Source organism: Mandrillus leucophaeus, unplaced genomic scaffold (genome assembly GCF_000951045.1).
Source record: "Mandrillus leucophaeus isolate KB7577 unplaced genomic scaffold, Mleu.le_1.0 Scaffold518, whole genome shotgun sequence".
NCBI classification, from domain to species: Eukaryota; Metazoa; Chordata; class Mammalia; order Primates; family Cercopithecidae; genus Mandrillus; species Mandrillus leucophaeus.
The window spans coordinates 1,210,334-1,234,957 of record NW_012105564.1 but is presented as its reverse complement, the minus strand read 5'-3'; the positions used below and the strand labels follow the sequence as shown (position 1 = coordinate 1,234,957).

Here is a 24,624-nt window from a genome sequence, read left to right as displayed (position 1 = left end):
CAGCCTGACTTGTCAAATTCTTGTCAAACTCAACTTCACGTAACACTGAACTGTAACTATCAAGTTAGAAAAAATTTTTTTCATTTGTTTGCATATATAGAGGCTTCATTAATCTTAATTTAGTGATCTCAATTAAGAAGCAATCTGAAATATGTTTTGCTTTCACTTTTGGGGAAAAGTTTAAAATTAATAGAAATAAATATTTTAACTATAAGAAGGACTTCAAAGGTCTGCTCTATATATGATGCTAAGAAAAGGAATAAAAGAAGAGCCCCAAAGAGTTCAATAAAACTAGTAATATCCACAGGTCCCTTTTGTAGAAGTCTAACTAAAAGCAATATGCTAATCTATCATAAAATAAACATACCCAAATGTATTTACTGTTTGTTCACCATTTCAAGAGTTTCTCATGTTTATTAACTGCATTTTAAATACGTTAAAATTCTAACACAGAAAAAAAAATCATGGTTAATTATGCAACATACCTCAACTCTTGCCTTATAAAATTCAATATCATGTAGTCTCTCTTTATATCTGCTGACTTCACTTTCAAGCTTATCAACTCTGATTGCTTTCTCTCGAAGTGCATCTAATTCATCTCGGTACATTCTGGCAGAGCGAGCATCCGAAAGCAAATTCATGTTCTAAATAAAAATTTAAAAATATATTTTAATTATTATTTCCCGTTATCAACTTGTTATTCTTTGTTGCACAATTTGATACATTTATTTATTTACTGAGACAGAGTTTCACTCTTGTTGCCCAGGCTGGAGTGCAATGGTGTGATCTCAGCTCACGGCAACCTCCGTCTCCCAAGTTCAAGCGCTTCTTCTCCCTCAGCTTCCCAAGTAGCTAGGATTACAAGTTCCCACCACCATGCCCGGCTAATTTTTGTATTTTTAGTAGAGATGGAGTTTCGTTATGTTGGCCAGGCTGGTCTCAAAACTCCTGACCTCGGGTGATCCACTCACCTCAGCCTCCCAAAGTGCTGGGATTACAGGCGTGAGACACTGCACTTGGCTAATAAATTTACTTTAAAAATCAATGAATTACATACTTTAAAAAGGTGAATTTTATGGTATGTAAATTATATCTAATTTTTTTTTTAATGGGGAGATATAAACTTTTTTTTTCATTATCTTGGATACATTACTAAAATTTTTTAAAGCCTTTTTTTAAAAAACGAAGTATTTTAAACATATATATACACACACATTTATGCTCATATTTTTTAAATATGTTCTCTGTCAGGAATGTAAACAATATTCAGGATATTTTAAAATAAGTTAACATCCATGTAACACAACCATTTGCAATTAATTTATGGTGAAAAAGTTAATTTAAAAAAAAAAGATGGTAAAAATACAGAAAAGGCAAACAATATTACTAAAATAAATCATTAATTACTGTATAGAAGTAAAGTTTCTATAGATATGTTGTGACATACCAAAATCTTGCTGACATTTTTTTAAAGCTTCCAAGTAAAATCATTAGTGCATATATTAATATCATTTGAGACAAATAGACAAATATTAAAATCCAACCTTTTCAAAACCTTATTGTAATCTTTTAGGATAGTAGTTCTTAAAGTATAATCCAGGGTCTTCCATGGGCCCTGAAACCTTTTCAAGGAGTTCAGAAGGTCAAAACTATTTTCATAATAACACTAAAACATTATTTGTCTTTTTCACTTTCATTCTCTCATGAGGGCACAGTAAAGTTTTCCAGAGGCTACATGGTGTGTGACATCTTAACAGACTAAATGCAGAAACAGCTATGAGAATCTAGTAGCAGTCATCTATTAAGCAAGGTATTAAAGAGATCTGCAAAAATGTAAAATAGTATCATTCTTTTCATTATTCTTTGTTTTGGAAAATAATGGTTATTTCATTAAAATACCTATGTATTCATCTACCTATTTTTTTTTTTTGAGACAGAGTCTCACTCTGTCACCCAGGCTGGAGTGCAGTGGTGCGATCTCTGCTCACTGCAACCTCTGCCTCCCGGGTTCAAGCAATTCTCCTGCCTCAGCCTCCCAAGTAGCTGGGATTACAGGAGTGTGTCACCACACCCAGCTATTTTTTCATTTTTTTGCAGCGATGAGGTTTTGTCATGTTGCCCTGGCTGGTCTTTAACTCCTGGGCTCAAGCAACCTACCTGCCTTGGCCTCCCAAAGTGCTACAATTATGGGCATGAGCCACTGCACCCAACCCAAGTGACTTAATTTTTTTTTTTTTTTTTCCTGAGACGGAGTCTCGCACTGTTGCCTGGGCTGGAGTGCAATGGCGCAATCTTGGCTCACTGCAACCTCCACCTCCTGGGTTCAAGCAATTCTCCTGCCGCAGTCTACTGAGTAGCTGGGATTACAGGTGCCCACAAACACGCCCGGCTAATTTTTTGTATTTTTAGTAGAGACAGGGTTTCACTATGTTGGCCAGGCTGGTCTTGAACTCCTGACCTCTTGATCCACCTGCCTCAGCCTCCCAAAGTGCTGGGATTACAGGCGTGTGCCACTGCACTTGCCCAGACTTAAGTTTTTAAAAATTCATAGTTTTAGTTTTTAATATGATAAATACCAATAGATATAATCCATATTCAACCAATCCTCATTAATTTTTAAGAGTGGTGAGGAGGCTTGAGACCAAAAAGACTGAAAACTACTGCTTTAGAGAGAACCAACATACATTAAAAAAGAACAAAAACAAAAAAAACCCTGCTGCCAACAAGTAGAAAAGCAGCCACAGCATGTCTAGAAATAAAGACTATGAAGACCAGTCTCATTTATCTATGAAGGTCCCAGTTTATGATCCGGCAATTACAGTATTCCCTGCATCTAAAATGGCAGGTATGGGGAAGTTAAGGGAAAAAAACAACTATCCAGCCTTATCCTAATCCTTAGCACTTATGGATTAAAGAGCTCACACACTAATCTCAAATAAAAATGAAACATTAGAGTGACTGTAAAAGTGAGCTATTAATTACTCTTGGTTTAAGGTGAAAAAAGAAGAAGCTGCTGTAAAATAAAGATACTTTTAAAATTTTTTAAATCTTATTTAATAGGAAAAGAGTGAAAAAAATCAAAAAGCATTCTGTCATATATAAATTCGTATAAAGCACTATCAGGCAGCAGAGACACAGAGAGATACACATAAAGAGCATAGTTTACAGTAGAGGTGTTCTAGCTTCCAAGGCCACAGAAGCCAAACACATTAAAAAGAAAAATCTGGAACTACCCCAGTCCTAAGTAGCTCTTTTGAATCTTAGCAGAGTTTGAACAGCATTAACATGGAAGAAAGTTTGGCTCTGGCATTTTTGAAGAGAGAGACTCTGAAAAAATCATCCAATCTCTGGAAGCCTCAGTAACCTCATTTATTTATATAAGCATTGAAGGAAAGGTTATAAATTACAAGGAAGAAAATCAATTTCCAATTACTTGGTGGTCCTAAATAATAGATATTCCAGGTACCAACCTCTTGTTGCAGCCTCTTGAGTTCTATTTCCATTTGCTCAAGTTCTTGTTTACAATCCAACAACTGTTCAGTCTTTTCCTCCCTTAAATGTAAAAATACATTCATTAAGCATATTATTTTTGAAAACTGTGATCATCATCTGCATTAATATAAATGTATTATCACTACTAAATAACTAGTTGAACATAGTATTAGCCATAACCCTAATCTAGAAGAGAAAAAAAGACAGGTATTAGGAATTTATACAATTAGATGCCATTAATCAAACCTCTTCCCTTTTTCCAAAGGCTAACCTCAATGGCTGATGTTCTCATAGTATGTAATACAGTTTTTCTCTTCCTCTCTTTTCATCTTTCCTGCCCTCCACCCCTTCCATTTCCACTCTTCTTTCTCTCTTCCTCACTCTCTGCAGTTACAGACAGTTAAGCTAAGAATTTTTTTTGAGACAGAGTCTTGCTCTGTCGCCCAGGCTGGAGTGCAGTGGCAGGAACTTGACTCACTGCAACCTCTGCCTCCCAGGTTCCAGCAATTCTCCTGCCTCAGTAGCTGGGATTACAGGCGCCCGCCACTATGCAGGCTAATTTTTTTTATTTTTAGTAGAGACGGGGTTTCACCATGTTACTCAGGCTGGTCTCGAACTCCTGACCTCAGGTGCTACCTGCCGTGGACTCCCAAAGTGCTGGGATTACAGGCATGCGCCACTGCGCCCGGCCTAAGCTAAGAATTTTTATGCAAGGCAGTTCTACCTGTGTCTGAGACTTATAAGGGTCTCCAACTATTTTCAACATTTACAGTGGCTGAAAGGAAATTATTACTTCCAATTGCCGTAAGATACTAAAATCTTTACTTCTCTATTGGTTTCAGCCTATAAACATCCTCGAATTTCTTCTATTAGTTTTTCTCTTAGAATTGCTTTACTTCTAATCTCCATTTTCTCTCTCTCCTTCACAATCAAGCTCCTTAAAATAAGCCTCCACTACTATCTCTACTTTTCTACCCTCTGTTCTTTAATAATAAAGTAAATGTTCACTGTATAAAACAATTTATTGTTCTAATCTCCTCATGCCCTTACATTTTTCAAAACCATTATATATTAATACATATTATAAAATATGTTTATATTATTTAAAATATATTATTAAAAATATATATACTTATATATTTTAAGAGACAAGATTTCACTCTGATGCCCAAGCTGGAGTGCAGTGGCATGATCACAGCTCACTGCAACCCTGAACTCCTGGACTCAAGTGATTCTCCTGCCTCAGCATCTGGAATAGCTGGGACTATAGGCATGTGCCACCACTTCTGGCTAATTTTTTGTAGAGATGAGGTCTCACTCTGTTGTCCAGGGTAGTCTTGAACTCCTGGCCTCAAGCAATCTTCCTGCCTCAGCCTCCCACAGCACTGGGATTACAGGCATGAGCCATGGTGCCCAGCCCAAAACCATAATTTTTAATGGTAGAAAAATATTCCCTTTGCTAGAGAAACCATACCCTATTAAATGGATTCCATTTTTCACTGTACTATATAATCTTTTAGTAAATAAGCTCATTACTATATATAAAATCCTGTGTATTTCGGGACAGTTTTCTTCTTCTTTTGTTTTTTAAGAGACAGGGTGTCACTATGTTGCCCAGCCTTGCTTTGAACTCTTGGGCCCAAGAATTCCACCCAGCCTGCTAAGTAACTGGGACTACAAGCGCGCACTGCTGTGCCTGGCTTTTGGGACAGATTTCTAAAAGTGCATTACAAGTTAAAAGGCATTTGAAACAGGTTAAGTATCCCTTATCTGAACTGCTTTGGACCCAGAAGTATTCAGAATTTTTTCAAGTTTTTTTTTTTCCCCCTTTGAGACAAGGTCTCACTCTGCTACCCAGGCTGAAGTGCAGTGGTGCAATCCCAGCTCACTGCAGCCTTGACCTCCTGGTTCAGGTGATCCTCCTGCCTCAAGCTCCCACGTAGGTGGGACCACAGGCACGTGCCACCACACTGCAGCCTTGACCTCCGGTTCAGGTGATCCTCCTGCCTCAAGCTCCCACGTAGCTGGGACCACAGGCACGTGCCACCACACTCCTAATTTTAAAAAATTATTTGCAGAGACGGGTCTCCCTGTGTTGCCCAGGCTGGTCTCAAACTCCTGAGCTCAAGCAATCCTCTTGCCTCAGCCTCCCAGAGTGCTGGAATTACAGGAGTAAGCCACCATGCCCTGCCTCATTTTAACCATTTTAAACATATAATTCAGTGGCATTAATTATGTTCACAATGTTGAATGTTGGCCATTCCTTATGTATGTTAACACACAGAATTCAAAACAGATGTCTACACAAAAATATGCACCTGAATGTTTATAGCAGCATTATTCATAATAGCCAAAAACTGGATTCAAATGCCCATCAACCAAAAAACGGCTAATCAAAATGTGGTATATCCATTCAGTGGAATATTATTCAACTCTAAAAATAATAAAGTATTGATACATGCTACAACATGGATGAACCTGGAAAACATTATGCTAAGTAAATGACGCCAGTCACAAAAGGCACGTACTGTATGATTTCGTTTATACAATAAAATGTCCAGAATAGGCAAATTCATGAAAACAGAAAGTAGATTAGTGATTGCCAGGAGTGACAGCAAAGGGGGATGGATAGTGACAGTTACTAAATATGGGGTTTCTTTTTGCGGGTGATGAAAACGTCGTGAAATTGGTGTGTGGGCCGGCGCAGTGGCTCATGCCTGTAATCCCAGCACTTTGGGAGGCTGAGGCAGTGAATCACAAGGTCAGGAGCTCAAGACCAGCCTAACCAACATAGTGAAACCCTATCTCCACTAAAAGTAAAAAAATTAGCCAGGTGTGGTGGTGCACACCTGTAAATCCCGGCTACCCAGGAGGCTGAGGCAGAACTGCTTGAACCCAAGAGGCAGAGGCTGCAGTGAGCCAAGATCACGCCATTGCACTCCAGCCTGGGTAACAGAGCGAGACTCCATCTCAAACAACAACAAAAACAAAACAAAAAAAAACACAAGAAATTGCTGTGTGATGACTGCACAACTCTTTGAATAGACTAAAACCACTGAATTGTTCACTTTAAAAGGATTAATTTTCTGACCTGCGAATTATATCTCAATAAGGCTTTTCTTTTTTTGAAAAATAACAAATAGTTAATATTAGAAAAATTCTTTCAAAACATGGGATTTATGGAGGCAGAGTTAAAGGGACTCTTTGGTAGTATTAACTACTGCATAAAAGTGAAATTACTATTTTAAATAAAAAAATTACTTCTTTTACCCATATCACAAATTATACTTTTACACTATATGTTTATAAATCAAAAGCAATTATATCATAATGTACTACCCCATAAATGAGTATGCTGTTAATCTGCACTTTCTGGTTGTAATTACTTATTGTATAGTTTCCATTCGGTATAAGGCAACCTGCCGTTTTTGTCGACCATGATTTCTGCACTTCATTCACTTTAGTAGAGATTTGTCCCAATAAAAAGAACTAATATGAGATTTATTTCTTTTTAATAGAAGAAATCCATAAAGAAACACATTTTCAAAGGGCAACGAAGATATTAGATGGTATTTGTTGAAAAGCTAGTTACTGAGAATACTTGTTGCAATACTGGCACATTTATTTACCCATTAAAAATATCCATTTACATTTTCTAATAAGTATTAGAAAACCAAATTTCATCAATCTCCTCAAGTTGTTTGGAATTTTAATATACTCTATGTACAAGTAAATTTTATTTAAAAATTAAATTCGAACATAGTGCAAAACCTTAAACGAATTCACAGCCATCATTACGGTTCTAATTGCATGCTTTATCTAAAGACTGGAGAAATTGTGCTAAATTATATGGAACAAACTAGTGTTCACTATTTAGACTATCCATTAACTGCCAGTCAAACTAATAACAGCAATCTCTTCCCTAATTTTCCTGGTGCAGCTGTTTATAGAATATCCTGGGCGTGTTCATTTCAATAGATACATAATAATGCAGACATCCACAAATGAAAGCTGTTATTTTTTATTTTCAAATTTTCCTATGGACTGTAATATTTTTTCTACCTTGCATATTCAGTCACTTTCTTTAACTACTTTAAATAATCAGTAAATAAATTTAATTGCTACATTGTGGTTTTAAACTTAAAATCTATATTCTAAAGCTCAAATTCCAAGAAACCAAACCAAAAAAAAAAAAAAAAAAACCGGCCGCCACAACAAAAATCCTTTGTTCTTTTAAAAGTACAAAATAAAAACAAATCTCCAGCAGAGACTGATCACATCTTTACTTGTGGTTCACCAAGGAATGCCTATGTAACATTTATACTTAGTTTTCTGTAATAGTCTTTTAAAATTGAGAAAATACAATTTCATCAGCACTATCCAAATCTGAATGCAGTCATGCATCGTTTAAATATGGGAATACACTCTAACGAGTTAGGTGATTTCATCAATGGGCAAACATCACCGAGCATGTATAGTACTTACACAAATCTAGACGGTAATACCCTACTATACACCTAGGCTATGTGGTACAGCCTAGTGCTTCTAGACTACAAACTTATACAGCATGTGACAGTACTGAATACCATAGGCAACCATAACATAATGGTATTTGTGTTTTTAAACATATCTGAACATAGAAAAGGTACAGTAAAAATAGGATATAAAATATTAAAAATGGTACACTTTTTTTTTTTTTTTGAGACAGAGTCTCGCTCTGTCCACCAGGCTGGAGTGCAGTGGTGTGCTTTTAACTCACTTCAACCTCCACCTCCTGGGTTCAAGCGATTCTCCTGCCTCAGCCTCCCAGGTAACTGGGACTACATACAGGTGCCTACCACCATGCCTGGCTAATTTTTGTATTTTTAGTAGACACAGGGTTTCACCATGTTGGCCAGGTTGGTCTTGAACTCCTGACCTCAAGTGATCCACCTGCCTCAGTCTCCCAAAGTGTTGGAATTACAGGCATGAGCCACAGCATCAGCCATGTTTTTAATAAACTTTAGAATTTTTAAACTTAATTCTTTTATAATAATGTTTAGTAATGTTTAGTTTAAAATGTAAACACATTGTACAACTGTACAAAAATATTTTCTTTCTTTATATCCTTATTCTTTTTTTTGTTTTGAGACAGTGTCTCGCTCTGTCACCCAGGCTGGAGTGCAGTGTCATCATCTCGGCTCACTGCAGCCTCCACCTCCCTGGTTCAAGCAATTCCCCTGCCTCAGCCTCCCGAGTAGCTGGGATTACAGGTGCACCTCACCATGTCCGGATAATTTTTTTGTATTTTCTAGTAGAGACAGGGTTTCACCATGTTGGCCAGACTGGTCCTGAACTCCTGACCTCAGGCAATCTGCCCACCTCAGCCTCCCAAAGTGCTGGGATTACAGGTGTGAACCACCGCGCCTGGCCTATATCCTTATTCTATCAGCATTTTTCTTTTCTGCTTTTACTTTTAAACTTTTTTGTTAAAAACTAAGACACACATTAGCCTAGGCCTACACAGGGTCAGGCACATCAAGGCATTACTAGATGATAGGGATTTTTCAGCTCCATTGTAATCTTACAGGACCACCTACCATCATATACGTGGCCCATTGTTAAATAAAATGTCATTATGTGGCACATGACTGTATTTACCTTTACTAAGTACGTGACTGAGGCATTTCAATGCAAGACACATACACGAAACTATCTTTTGGTAACAGTATAATGCCAAGAACTCAGTCTTTTAAAACATTAAGTTTTTGGGGGGGAGAATAGGTGCAAAACATTAATTTTAAAAGAGTTAGACTTACTGGTCTCCATCAGTAGTTCCTAGTAATTTGGATTTCAAGGAAAGTAAGACAAAAATTTAAGAGCTCCAATTTGCCAAAGGAGGACCTTATTTTAATAAAAAAAATACATTAACACTAGAAAGCTAGAAAGGCCATAAATCCAGAATAACAGGTATCCTTTAAATTGGTAAGATTTAACATAGGAAAACCTTATGCCAACCTCCTTATTTTTCTCATTTTGACACATACTTGTGAAAACACTGACACAAGCTAGAAATATTTCCATAAGCTTAAAAATATTGTTTAGGTCACCTTTGGGACTACATAAATTCAATGCACCTCGAAAATCAGCAACTTACAATTCCTGCCTAAGCCTTCGTATCTTGGCTTTAGCATCTGCCAGTTCCACCGACAGATGTTGTCGACTTTCTGTTCGCTTCATGCCTGGAGAACCACAGGGTGACTGTGCAGATGAAGAGGCATGGGGTAGAGAATGAAGACCATCTCGCTCTTCAGAGAGTTCTATGATAGTCTAGAAATACACACAGAATCACTTTCAGTATTCTACGTATTAGCAAACTAAACACATCAACAAGATCCACTAGGTCTAAGAATTGTACTACAATATCAAAAACAATTCATTGGTCAAAAACATCTTAACTATCATATTTAGTTGTCATTCTTAAAAGTTCCATTCAACAGTTCATGCATGAGCTACTTAGTAAATGATACTAAAGAAGATAATGTTTTTCCCTTCCTAGTTTTTTTCTTTTCATACTTATTTATTTATTTATTTTTTAAGTTCCGAGGTACATGTGGTAGGGTATGCATATTTGTTACATAGGTAAATGTATGCCATAGTAGTCTGCTGCACCTGACAACCCATCACCTAGGTATTAAGCTCAGCATGCATTAGCTCTTTTCCCTAATGTTTCCCCACCTGGCCTCCCCCGACAGGCTCCAGTGAGTGTTGTTCACCTCCCTGTGTCCATGTGCTCTCATTGTTCAGCTCCCACTGAAAAGTGAGAACGTGTGGTGTTTGCTTTTCTGTTCCTACATTAGTTTGCTGAGGATAAAGGTGTCAAGCTTCATCCATGTCCCTGCACAGGACATGATCTCATTCCTTTTTAAGGCTGCACAGTATCCCATGGTTTATATGTAACACACTTTCTTTATCCAGTCTATCATTGAGGGGCATTTGGGTTCATTCCATGTCTTTGCTATTTTTTCCCTTCCTAGTTTTTTTAACAAAAGAAATCAATTATGAAGAAAATGATTAGATTAGACAGCCAATGGTGGAAAGGCATAAAAGACCTGCTGACATAGAAAAGAAATAAAGTGATTTGGCTGGCACTATGTTGTCCAATATAATAGCCAGTAGCATAGGTGGCTATTTAATTAAAAATTTTTTAAGTTAAAAATTCAGTTCTGGGCCGGGCACAGTGGCTCACACCTATAATCCCAGCACTTAGGGAGGCCAAGGAGAGCAGATCATTTGAGGTCAGGAGTTCAAGACCAGCCTAACCAACATGGTGAAATCCCATATGAACTAAAAATACAAAAAAAGTAGCTGGGCATGGTGGTGCGCACCTGTAATCTCAGCTACCCGGGAGGCTGAGGCAAGAGATTACAATAAGCCAAGATTGCTTCACTGCATTCCAGCCTGGGTGACAGAGTGAGAGTCTCAAAAATATAAAATAAAATAAAATTCAGTTCCTTAGTCACACTAGCCACATTTCAAGTGCACACAGCCATTACTGTATGCACTGGCAGAGCCCAGAAACACACTCTTGGACAGCCCAGAAATACAATCTTGCCATCACAGCAGAATTGGACAGCACTGCTCTTGAATTATGAACAGGGTTCTTGGAGGGTCCTAACAATACCTCAAAGGTTTAGCTTAATCTCTTTACTCTGCAGTAAGTAACTGAGGAACAGTGATTGATTTCTCCATAATCACACAGCTAGCTAATATGCCATGACTTCAGGCCAGCCTAACTCCACATCTTCTGCTCTCTTTAATAGCAGTCCCAATCTGCTTCCCATCTCAAAGATAGATTCCTTCCTTCCTTCCTTCCTTCCGCTTCCAGATTCCTTCCTTCCTTCTGCTTCCCATCTCAAAGACAGATTCCTTCCTTCCTTCCTTCTTTCCTTCCTTCCTTCTTTCCTTCCTTCCTTCCTTCTTTCCTTCCTTCCTTCTTTCCTTCCTTCCTTCCTTCTTTCCTTCCTTCCTTCCTTCCTCCTTCTCCCCTCCCCTCCCCTCCCCTCTTCTCTCCTCTCTGCCCCCCTCCTCTCTCTCTCTCTTTCCCCTCCATGGGACACAAACCTCCCTTTCATTTTCCTAAATCTAAACTTTAAGGGCTATATGTACCTATTCCTCCATTCCCCTAATTTTCCTTTTGTTATCTGTAAATTATCTTACTCTAAACCAATTTCTCAGGTTTTCTTTCAAACTTCTCAGGCAAATAAACTGTCTTATATAGAAATTTCAGCTGTACTACTATTCCAGAAAGAATGGTGGGGTTACCATCTTGGGATCATGAAATAAGCATCCTTGCTTTATTTTTCATCACCAAGTCTTATCTGCCTTCCCTGAATCATTACTTTCTTTTTTCCCAACATCTACCGCAATTCATTTATTTATCCTCAGGATACATTTCACCTGTATCAAGGTCTGTCTTACCTTCCTGCCTGTAACTATTGCTTTCCGATTCCAGTATGTCTGTTGATGAATCTCAGAATGTTACTTCCCATTTCTTTTTCTCCCTACTAATTTCATGTCCACTCCTTATTCAATACATACAGTTTTCTCTAGCAAAGGAAGCAATTTTTCTATTGTAGCATGCCTCCTTTACTGTCATTTTCCTATGTCACCATACCTACTCCTGAATCTTTAATCACTCAACTCCTCCCCGCTTTTACTCAGTCCAGAAGATTATTCCTGGCTACTTTAGAGTTCCTACTCAGTCTGGAATTATAATTAGGCCCTTAAATGTCATCCTTACTGTGCTGTTACTGACTCACTCTTTGCAGAAAAAGAAAAAGGAATTAACATTTATAGAACTTGTGAGGGATTTTCCAACAAGATCTCATCCAATACTACAATTTGCAATAGAGGTATTATGAAAGTTTTAGATATGAGAAAACTTAGGCTCATATAGATTAAATAACTTAACCAAAGTCACCCAACCAATAATACAGATAGCAGAGATTCAAATTCAAGTTTGACTCTAACACTGTTATCTTCCTGACCCACCATCAGTTTTCTCTATTTTTACTCCAAGATGATAAAGCTCTAGCAGAAAAACAAGAACTTACGCAGTCCTACTACAGATCTTGCCATCCATTTTCAATTAAACTCTTTCCACTGCCCATCTATCCTTTTATTGAAATATTGCTGATCTCCTTTCAAATTTCCCTATGATGACTCTGTAAATGTATTACCTTTTCTCTACTTAAGCCTCCAACTGCAAACTGCTATCATTACTTCCAATAAATGACCTCTCCTCCAATTTGCCAAAGAAACAAAACCACCTGGGATTAACTCCTTTCTTCTTATGCATTTTTTTTGCTCCTAATACATATTCCTTACTTAAACATTTCAATTTCTTTCTTCTTATTGGCTTTTTTCTCTGCGTTCTTCAAAGATATACAAGTTTCTTTTACTCAGGAAAAAAAACATCATATTCCCTTCTTGGCACTTTTTGAAGGATGGTTCCTATGTCCAATGACACTATTCAGTTCTATCCCTCTATCAGCGTGCTCATCCCAACTTCCCTATCTCTCTGTGAATAGTGTTATTAATTTTCATAGTTGACTGCATGTACTTGGAGTCAACTTTTATTTGTATATTTTCTTACTGTCTCAATTACCTTTAATCTTGCTTTCTAACATCTCCTGACTCTAACAAAGCTGACAGATAGTAGTAAGTATATAATATTTGTCTCATACACAAATAAACTAGCACTTAATTATATGCTAGCTCATATTTTGTACTTACAAATAATGTAGTTTTCTCAATAAACCAGACGCAATCTTTCTTACACCTCCTTTGTATCTCTCAATCTCTAATTTTATCTAGCATAGTATTTTACATAAAAATGGGTGCTCAAAAATATTCAATTAAGCAATTCACAAAACTAAGAACAGGAGAAAATATAGAAGACAGACACTACATGTGAACTTAGTAGATGGTGAAATGGTGATATCTATCAAGAACTTCCAAAAGTCAATGAATTACATATTACAAAATATTAAAAAGAAAGAAAGAAACCTGGTATTTTAAAAGTTAAGAGTTCCCAGAGTATTTTCCATTAAAGATTATTTAGATATTTTGACTTTTCTCTAATAGCAGTAACTTCCTGAGCTCAAGGTTTCCCATACATTTTCAAAATAGTCTGATGCAAAAACAAACAAAACAAAATAATCTGATGGCAAATGTTTTTAAAGCATAACTAATTTCATATGCCCTCCCACTCCTGTAGCATATATGTAAGAATATATATAGGAATATATACTATATGCTACAGGAATATATATAAAAATGATCTATATTATTTTTTGTACTTATCACTTTCACAATTTTATTATTGTTAATTATTTTAATAAAATAACTTCCTTATTAGACTATAACAATTTTTGGTTCTTTTTTGAAATAGTTTGTCAATTTTTTTGCTCCCAAGCACAAGACCTTGCAAAAACCAGTTGTTTCTTAATATATGGTGAAGAATGAACATAAAAAGACACATCAATGCTAAAGACAAAAAAAAAAAAAAAAACACAAAAACAGGTGACCTATTAATTCTACTTGTAGAACTCATTATTAAGGAAAAGAAATTAGAGATGTGCCCAGTACAATCATGGATTTAAGCAAAGGTATTACAGTATTATGTTTCTAACCACAGGCAGTGGAGTTAGATCTGGCAAATTACTTAACTACTTGGGGCTCAAGTATCTTTACCTATAAAATGGGGTTTTCATGCAGATTTAACAAAACAGTATGTGTTAAACTTACAGCACAAAGTCTAGCATAAAATAAACAGTGATAATAAAGAGGTCTTCAATTCATTAAAAATCTCCTATTTGGTTTTTAGTAAAAGGAGAGGACTGAAGACATACTTTTTCTATAGCATTAAGAATACGAAACAGAAATGTTAAAAAGGGTGACCAAATATATACTTTTTAGGCTGAAGTGAAATAATTATAACAAAAGCTAATCAAAATAAAAAAAGTTAAAGGGAAACTCTAAATAAGAACTTGTTTCAATCTAATATATGACACAGAATTACATTTACATACTACCTTTACATTTGTCTAACATTTTTCACAATTTTTTTAATGACCTTTTCAAGTTAGTCTACTGGTAGCCCAAATTGAGAGAAAAAAATTTCCCAGATGATTGGGTATCTCTCACCTACCCTATCCCAGATAGCAAGTTGCTTCCCAAGTATCTGAGACAGAAGAGTACGACTTTTTCTTCCTTATTTGAAAAACAAATTCAACAAAAATGCTTAATTGGCAGGATAACATATTTTAAAAGGTTTTTCAAACAATCATTCTATACAGTATTTCATATTCCTTTTAGTTTACCAGAGTCATGTAATGATAAGTATTCTGTTCACCCCACATTAACTTTTTTTTTTTTTTTGAGACGCCCAGCCCAAGATCTAACATTTTATATGCACCCATCAGTCATATAAAACCAAAGTACAGGCTGGGTGCAGTGGCTCACACCTGTAATTCCAGCACTTTGGAAGACCGAGGTAGGAGATCACCTGAGATCAGGAGTTAGAGACCAGCCTGGCCAACATGGCAAAACCCTGTCTCTACTGAAAATACAAAAATTAGCCGTGCATGGTGGTGCATGCCTGAAACCCCAGCTACTTGGGAGGCTTAGGCAGGAGAATTGCTTGAACCTGGGAGGCGGAGGTTGCAGTGAGCTGAGATTGCGCCACTGCACTCCAGCCTGTGCGACAGAGCCAGACTCCATCTCAAAAAAATTTAAAAAATAAAATAAAATAAAACCAAAGTATAGATTCCTAGAAATAATTCCTCAGAAACTGGAGGATACCTTACTGCAATACCTTTAACAACTTGAAATACAAATAAATATTCTAGAAAATGCATAAATCAGTAAAAAGACACTAAAAAATGATAGCATATAGCTAAATAATCTGATTGAAAATGAAATGATCTGAGTATCTCAGGATAAATTTGATGCATAGTAGGAATGTTTTCCAATTTATTCTTTCCTTCCTTTGGTCTCAATGTCCTAGCTTTTTAAAAAATTTAATTGTTGCTTTAAAATGTTTATCTCCTATATTTTCTTTTTGTTTAACGCCTGAAGAAAAATTGAAAATTCACATCAGAACTGACTAACCCCTACAGAGACAAGAAAGTTTTATTCTGAAAAAAATGTTTAGGAATTTTCTCTATGTAGTCTTTCACTGGTCTCAAGAGTATTGATACAAATTCTCTATAAATAAGCTCAAAACTGTCTCTCGCATGTAAATGAAACTGATAAAAGCTATACATTCTGCAGAATGGCAGAGTACTTTGCTCTGCTATTAAGAAAATATTACCCACCATCACATGCATTAAAAGTCTAGACTCTTTAAAATTATAAACTGCTTTCAGACACTGCAGATAGAAAACTTGGTACACTTTTACTCTTTTTAAAAAGCAAAGTTCTGTTTTAATAGACTTAAAATAATTCTCTTTTTAAAAATCACACCTCATTTGAGATCTTTTGTGGGACATTTTATTCAGAACACCTGTTATTCTCCTTTTATTAAAACTTACTTTTCCAACCTCAACATGTGGCAATAAAACTAAGAAATTAGCCTTAAGCAAATTCTTAAGCTTCACGGCAATGATTTTTCCAGTTACATCAACTATATTTTCAGTTTCACACTTTTGTATTGTTGCCAAAGCTGTGGGGATGACTTGAAAAACACACAGGAACAAAAGAATAATGTTAATTTAAAAGAAAAGGAGAAGAGAGGCGGGGCGCGGTGGCTCACGCTTGTAATTCCAGCACTTTGGGAGGCCAACGCGGGCGGATCATGAGGTCAGGAGATAGAGACCACAGTGAAACCCCGTCTCTACTAAAAATACAAAAAATTAGCCGGGCGTGGTGGTGGGCGCCTGTAGTCCCAGCTACTCAGAGAGGCTGAGACAAGAGAATGGCGTGAGCCCGGGAGGCGGAGCTTGCAGTGAGCCGAGATCGCACCACTGCACTCCAGCCTGGGCACAGAGCGAGACTCCGTCTAAAAAAAAAAAAAAAAAAAAGAAAAGAAGAAGAGAAAACCTAACTGCAATCTGTTTACTAGCAATTTGGGGTTCTTACACATCCTTTCAGGTTCCTGTGTTCCACACAAAAAAAGACACTCCTGTATTACCCGCCTCTAAGAAATAGTATCGTTTCTGAAAACTGCCTAAAGCTACTATTTTCTTTTTTGGAAAGCAGACTTTCACAATATACTGAAAGAAATTTACAAACCTCTGAATGTTCATCTCTCTCATCTATAAGTCTTTTTAGATGCAATGCCATATTTTTCAAGAGTGGTTCTATGTCCTCCTGCGACATATCAGTCACTTCCATCCATTGCAGGTCAAACACATTTTCCTGATTATGAGTTACCTTTAGAAAAGTAATCGAAATAAACAACCAAAAAAGTGGTTAATACTTAAAAATCTATTCCACTATAGTACAATATTAGCTCAAGTATTATATAACTCATATAAAATATGAAAAGCCAGTATGATGCTAAAAGGAGAACATCTGAAATTAATGATGAAAACACTACAAATAAAAATTATTTTTAACTAAATATAATCCTTAAATGAATTAATATTCATTTTCTAGTCAACAAAAATAAAATACTAATATTTAACTCAAGGCATTCTTAAAGGAAAGTAATGTTGATATATCCTGACAACTTCTTTAACAAAATCAACTGAATTTTGTAGATAAGACTTTTAATTTATTGTACTTGAATTCAAGAGCAAAAAGTTTTTAATCTTGTAGGATATATGTTATTGCATTGTTGTTATTGAATATCTAGGTCTTTATAGATTCTGAAGATGACACTGTCACGGAAGGTTAGGAGAAAGGATTACCAATATAAAGATTTTTAAAAGAATGGAAAAGTTATATAAGTGCCTTCCATTTCTCACTATAATTCTAATAATTTGCTTTAACTTTCATAATAGCAAAAATAATTACACTTCCAAGGATGGTGGCAAATTCCATAACTTGCAATACTTAGCATTTATTCAGAATAAAATAAAACCATATAACTAGCGTAAAGCAAATATGTCTCTATAATGGGAGACTACCAATAAAACTACATCTTGTAAAGTATTAATATGCTTATGGTTGATAATAATGTTACTGATAAGAAATCTGGGCTTTACAAATGCTAAATAAGAGAAAAGATTACCTATGGAACACAAAAATCTTCTAAATAAAGAATATTTTAAATACTACCAATTTTCACCATTTTAAAATTTTCCTTTCCCTTTTCTAATCAACATGTAAAATTTAACATACTCTAATTCTAAAGTGTCTTTATAAGATTAAAAGCCCAAGAATAGACAGATACAGAAATAGCTTTTAAAATGAATCTTAACAAATTTTAATTTCAATTATTTGACACTGCACAATATGCCCTAGACTTAAGTTTTTATATGAATGCTACAAATCATTAATGGGTTTATAATTCAAGTAATATCTTTAATAAAAATTATGCTGTCTATTCATTCAAAAGAAAATCATTAGAATGACAATACTAAGCTTGTCATCTTACCTCACTATCGCTTTGAATTACAAGCAGTGTTCCACTTTCTGCTGTTTCCATTTACTGCTTTGTAATCTATTCTAACAAAGACATATACCTCATTCCTCAAATAACACTTTCTGCCCATGTCACTATAGAATAAAGGCAACAGTATATTTATAGTTAACACTGTGCCATGTGTAAGGAACTATCTCTAAAGACAAGACAATTTGTATAAAAGCAGGCTCCATATCTATTTGATCTTGATTTGTTCTTGCGTATACTATGACTTTTTAACACTTTCTGCCTATGTCACTATAGAATAAGGGCAACAGTATATTTGTAGTTAACACTGTGCCAAACTTAAGGAACTATCTCTAAAGAGAAGACAATTTGTATAAAAGCAGGGTTCATCTATATTTGATCTTGATTTGTTCTTGCTTATTATATTACTTTTAGGTATTTTAGGAGATAGACAAATAAGTACACCACAAGCTTCATAAATAGCACATAAAATTGTATATATTACCTCTTGAATATGTGCGGCAACTGCTGCTTTTGTATCAAAATCTAAACCTTGAATTCTTTCAATAAATTCTTCTTTTTTCTGACACTAAAATAAATGAATAAAATAGTTATTCATACTTTATAGGGTATGGTCCTTAAAATGTTGTATATAACTAAAATTTATGAGGTTTGCTATATTTTGAAAAGTATAGTAAGAGTTTTGTTTTACATTTAAATTGTCTAACATACTTACCTAATAAACAACAACTTAGAAATAATTATTTTAAAAAGCAAGGCACTGAAAATCCATACTATTTTTATGCTGGAAAGTTCTAAAGTGGGAAACCATTACACAACCCATCTGAGGTTAGCACAATATTATTATGCTAACTTTACACACAGAGAAGTAAAGAATCAAGAACTTGTTTCAGTGAGGATAAGTTACTTGCCAAAAAACACAGTGAGTCAGTGGCAGAATTCGGAATACAGCCAAAATGCTCAGTCAGTCCCTGACTATCACCAAACAACACGGCCTTTCTTCTTGGAAAAAAAATTTAAGCAATTTTTACTTCAAGCTTACAATTCATTCTCACATCTTCATTCTATCAATCTTAATAAAAGAAACCCACTTTTGTGGCCCAGTTCAACATTTATAATGTAATCTAATAAATATTTGATTTGTTTCTAACATAGCAAAGTTACCGGGGCAAAATTTTAAAATACATATATGAGTACACATGTAACCAAATGGAATAAAGGGGGTAATTCTTTATTGTGTAACTTTTAGAAAGCTTTAAATTACAAATATTAAAATGCAAAACAATCTTTTTCTTTCCAGTCAGCATTAACAATTTAACATGCATTTTAATCTCTGCCTTCACTTACATCTCTAATGCTGCAAACCAACTGCTAGTATCACTGTATTCTTACCGCTAACAAATGAGAAGCGCCTACAAAATAGACAGCACTGCCTTGTCTCACTTAGATGCATCTCCTGGACCAATTACTGAACTACTAGTGAGGACAATATAGTCACAAAATTTAAAACTAGCTCTTTGATCATGAAACTTACAAGGCTCTGATTTATGCTTTACATGTTTATTTTATCAAATTGTAATGCTCTATTTTCTACTACTATACAATTTAAACACACTTCCAACAATGCAGAAAGTTCTGTATCTTGCAAACACAGAATTATTAGGATAATAAAATGGTTAAAACTAAATTACCAGAAATGTATAATTCCTAGTTGTGATTAGGAAGTCAGAGTTTTGGGTGGATGGAATACAAATTAGTGGGTTTAAACACAAGAATTTTTGTCTAGCAAACAATACTTGACAGGCCTTGTAAGAACAATTAAGAATTATGTTCTAATAATAAATTCGTAGCATATATAAAATAATTAACATTTCAGGTATAGTAACATCAATTTTAAAATTTAACACTACCAAAATTGCTGACCTATGCAGTTTCTGAGCCTATCAGAACACAAAACAGCATAATTATTATCAAAGGTATTGACTATGACTCACCAGAGTCCCTTAATTCAACTGCCATATCTTTCTCTGCCTTCAGTTTAGACTAAATAGATACACTACCCTTTTCTAAGCCAGAGCCACTTGTATTTTACTTGTATTATCTTTAGGAACTCATCCATCAATGAAAATTTTTCCTTTACCCTTGTAACACACATAATTTCTACTAAATCTCACACCTTAATTTAACTCTTAAAGTTAAGCATTCTCAAAATGTTTTATAAACAGGTTAGGCTTCCCTAAAGATACAGAATAAATTTCATAGGCTTTTGAAGGATAGAAAAGAGAAAGACTGTCAAGATGGAAAAAAGAATAAAAGATTCAAACTTTGAAGCTGAATAATCAGATCAAATTTCTGTATCAGAGCTGCCCAATAAATATGGTGATCATTAACTATATGCATATATGCAGCTATTGAGTACCTGATATGTAGCTAGTGCAACTGAGAAACCGAAATTTTAATTTAATTGTAATTAATTTTAATTCAAATAGCCACATGCGGCTAGTGGCTACTGTATTGAATAGCCCAGGTCTACAGCGTGAGAAAGTCTGGTGTTAAAAACAGATATATAGCTTAATACCAGCTGTGAAGACTAAATAATATTAGCAAACTGTTTTTTCCAATTAAAATTAAGCTCTCTTATCTTTATGTAAAGTTTTTAAACTATCATGGACACTAAAATTAATTGTTTAACTCTGAGTTAAACAATTGTATTATAGTAACTGATTACTAAGCCAGTAGATTACCATGATATTCTAAGAATATGGTACGGAGGCCAGGCGTAGTGGCTCATGCCTGTAATCCCAACACTTTGGGAGGCCAAGGCAGCTGGATCACCTAAGGTCAGGAGTTCAAGACCAGCCTGGTCAACATGGTGAAACCCTGTCTCTACTAAAAATACAAAAAATTAGCCAGGCATGGCGGCAGGCGCCTGTAATCCCAGCTACTTGGGAGGCTAAGGCAGAAGAATTGCTTGAACCCAGGAGGCGGAGGTTGTAGTGAGCCAAGATCACGCCACTACACTCCAGCCTGGGCAACAGAGTAAGACTCACTCTCTCTCTCTCTCTCTCTCTCTCACACACACACACACACAAGAATATGATGTGGAAACTGGGACATGGCAAAAAAGCAAAAAAGTGATTCGGGTGGGAGGTGGGTGGGAGAGAGAAATGCATAAACCCTAAAGTTGTACATCTTCTACCAGAGAACTTAAGCCCTTAATACATTATTCCTCAAATTCCTCATATTTTCAATACATGCTCTATGATCTTAAAGAAAGAAGACAGGTTTATGTGGAAAAACTATACTAAAATAGAGGAAATGGCACCCAAAACAAGATATTGAACAAGAAAATAATAAAACAAGGAGCACATTACAGTGTTTTAAATAAGATAACTGATAATATAGGTGTAAACAAATCATAGTTCTACCAAAGAGCAATAAGCAGGGCTTCGAACAGACATTTGTACACTCATGTTCATAGCAACATTGTTTACAAAGGCCAAAAAACGGAGGCAACTCAAGTGTTCAATGATGAATGGATAAACAAAATTTGGTATATATAAACAATGGAATATTATTCAGCCTTAATAAGGAAGGAAACTGACACATGCTATAGCATGAAAAAACCTTAAAGACATTATGCTACGTGAAATAAGCCCATCAAAAGGACAAATACCGTATGATTCCATTTGTATGAGGTACCTAGAGCAATCGAATTCACAGACATAAAGTAAAATGGTGGTTACCGAGGGCTGGTAACAAAGGGAGTCATTATTTAATGGGTACAGAGTTTTAGTTTCGGAAGATGAGAAAAGTTCTTCAGATGGATGGTGGTAATGGTTATACAACAATGTGAATGTACAGCAATCAGAGTACCACTGAACTATGTATTTCAAAAATTGTTAAAATTGTAAATTTCCAATTACGTATTTGAAAACAATACTCGTATCAACAAAAGTCTCCCTCTTTGAGCTATATTTGTATTTTTAAATATTCTCAGAAAAACAAATGCCTTGCTTAGAAATTGTTTTATTTCCTTTTTTTTTTTCTTAAGAGACTGGGCCTTGCTACGTTACCAGGCTGGAGCACAGTGGTTATTCACAGGCATGATCATAGCATACGGCTGCCCTGAACTCCTGGCCTCAAGTGATCCTCCCAAGTAGCTGAGACTAAAGACGTATCACTGAACCAAGCAGAAATTTGTTTTATTTCCTTAAAAAGTGATATGATAAAGTTCTAAAATGCTAACTTTTAAGATGCTTTACAGATCAGTGATAAGAAAACAACAGATTGTAGCCGTCAAACTGAACAAGTTCAAAACTGGTTTTCAGAATCAAATACTAAAGTTAGATTCCCTCTGAGGTACATAAAAGGGTCAAATTTTTAATTCTAACCACACTTGACACCACTCAGTTACTTTCGGCACTACCCAACCTGGCCAAAGTCCAAAATAAGTAATATTTCTGGATACTAAGTAGCCTGCACTGATAGGTTTTAAGTTCTGCTAAAAAGGGTGAATTTCACATAGTCTTAGAACAAAGAAATTTCCAAACAAAACACTGCAAAAATTTTTCTTCTGCATAGGATGGTTTCACCTAGAACTCTCTCAACTACTTCAGGGCTAGGATGAAGAGTTACAGATGTGTGAAAATTCTAGGTGATGCTCAGAACTGGTTCAGAAGACTTGCGTTACCCATTGAAAAAGATTCTGGAGGAACCTGACTGAGTTGGACAGTCAATAACAAAAATACCCAAGCCCTGGCCTTGGACGGTTTTCTTCATATTTAAAGTTATTTCTGTGGCTTTTACTTACATCTAATCAAGGATTAAAAGTTGTAATTTATTTTGTCAGGTAAGATCTTTGGATGGTGGTTAACTTTACCGTTTTTGAATGCTGCTTCCTCTTAAGAAATTCATTTTTTTTCTTCAAAAGAAGAAAATATTTTTCAATTTCCCAATGCTTATTTCTCTCTCCCCCCTCCCCTCTTTAACTTAATTTTTTTTTCTTTTCTTTCTTTTCTCTTTTTTTTGTACAGATAGAGTCTCCTTATGTTGCCCAGGTTGCTCTCAAACTCCTGGGCTCAAGCAATCCTCCCCCCTTGACCTCCCATAGTGCTGGGATTACAGGCATGACCCACTGCACCCAGCCCTATTTCTTTCCATTCATATAGTATCTCTTGAAACCTGTGGTCCACTGATTTCCTAAACTCTAGTACCATATCAGCAAATTTTACCTTGCTATTTCTACCTACAAATAACAATTGTAACAGATAAAATTGATTGACCTAGATGTGGGAAAACATGCTATTTACATATTGTACTAATCATCAGAATTTTAATCTGTCCAACTACAAGATGAACAAAATTTCTGTAATAGAGAGGACATTTTACAAAGTATTCCAACAATACTTGTTGGCTGATTGGTTTACTCAACAGCTTCTCGTCCAGAAGCACAGTCTGGCTATCAAGTATCAACAAAGACTTCTAACTGTTTATATGGTCATGGTGAAGGCTGACAGATTTTGGTCACACACTTTATATTATTATTAGCAGTGACTCCAAAACACCTACAGAATAATTTTTTTTTTTTTTTTTGAGATGGAGTCTTGCTCTGTCACCCAGGCTAGAGTTCAGTGGCACGATCTTGGCTCACTGCAACCTCCGCCTCCCGGGTTCAAGCAATTCTCCTGCCTCAGTCTCCCAAGTAGCTGGGACTACAGATGTCCGCTACCACATCTGGCTAATTTTTGTATTTTTAGTAGAGACAGGGTTTCGCCATGTCAGTCAGGCTGGTCTGGAACTCCTGACCTCAGGTGATCCGCTGTTCCAGCCTCCCAAGTGCTGGGATTACAGGTGTGAACTACCGCGTCTGGCCTGAAATCTGAACTCTATCTTAAAGTGGCAAACCCAATCCTTCATAACTCAATTCATGTAAACTCTCCAGTCTAATATCTTGCCATTCATCCCCATAAATCCTACATTTCAACCACATTTTTTTTTTTTTTTGAGATGAAGTCTTGCTCTGTCGCCCAGGCTAGAGTGCAGTGAAGCCACCTCGGCTCATTGCAACCTCCATCTCCCAGGTTCAAACAATTCTCCTGTCTCAGCCTCCTGTGTAGCTGGGACTACAAGCACAAGCCACTATGCCCGGCTAATTTTTTGTATTTTTCTTTTAGCAGAGACAACGTTTCACCATGTAGCCAGACTGGTCTTGAACGCCTGACTTCAAGTGATCCACCCACCACCACCCCTGGTCCAATCATACTTTATGTTCCCTGAATAGGCTGTTGCTCTCATTTCAAATATTACCTTGTCAGAGGGCTTTCCTAATACTACAAGTAAACTTAAGAAAATACTTCTTCTATGCACCAATGTATATTACATTATGGTAATTATTACCTCAAATTCGTACTGTTTACTCTGTCTTCTCTAAAATTCAATCTCTTTGAGCTTTACATCTTTTTTCTAAAATCCCTGTCTCTGTCCTTTACTATAGCACCCATAAGCATTAAAAAAAAAAAAAAAAAAAA

At 35.8% G+C, this 24,624-nt stretch overlaps 1 protein-coding gene across 4 annotated transcripts in view; it reads right to left on the bottom strand.

Moving 5' to 3' along the window:
• Nucleotides 1-24,624, bottom strand: part of CCDC88A (coiled-coil domain containing 88A) — a 142,858-nt gene that overhangs the window by 65,668 nt on the left and 52,566 nt on the right. For all 4 annotated transcript variants that reach the window (XM_011996510.1, XM_011996509.1, XM_011996511.1 and 1 more), the window contains exons 6-10: nucleotides 18,579-18,662; nucleotides 16,771-16,911; nucleotides 9,629-9,801; nucleotides 3,471-3,552; nucleotides 486-644 (exon numbers count right to left, since the gene is read on the bottom strand). In XM_011996510.1, coding sequence (XP_011851900.1) covers nucleotides 486-644; nucleotides 3,471-3,552; nucleotides 9,629-9,801; nucleotides 16,771-16,911; nucleotides 18,579-18,662 — 639 coding nt within the window. The remainder of the gene's footprint in view (nucleotides 1-485; nucleotides 645-3,470; nucleotides 3,553-9,628; nucleotides 9,802-16,770; nucleotides 16,912-18,578; nucleotides 18,663-24,624) is intronic.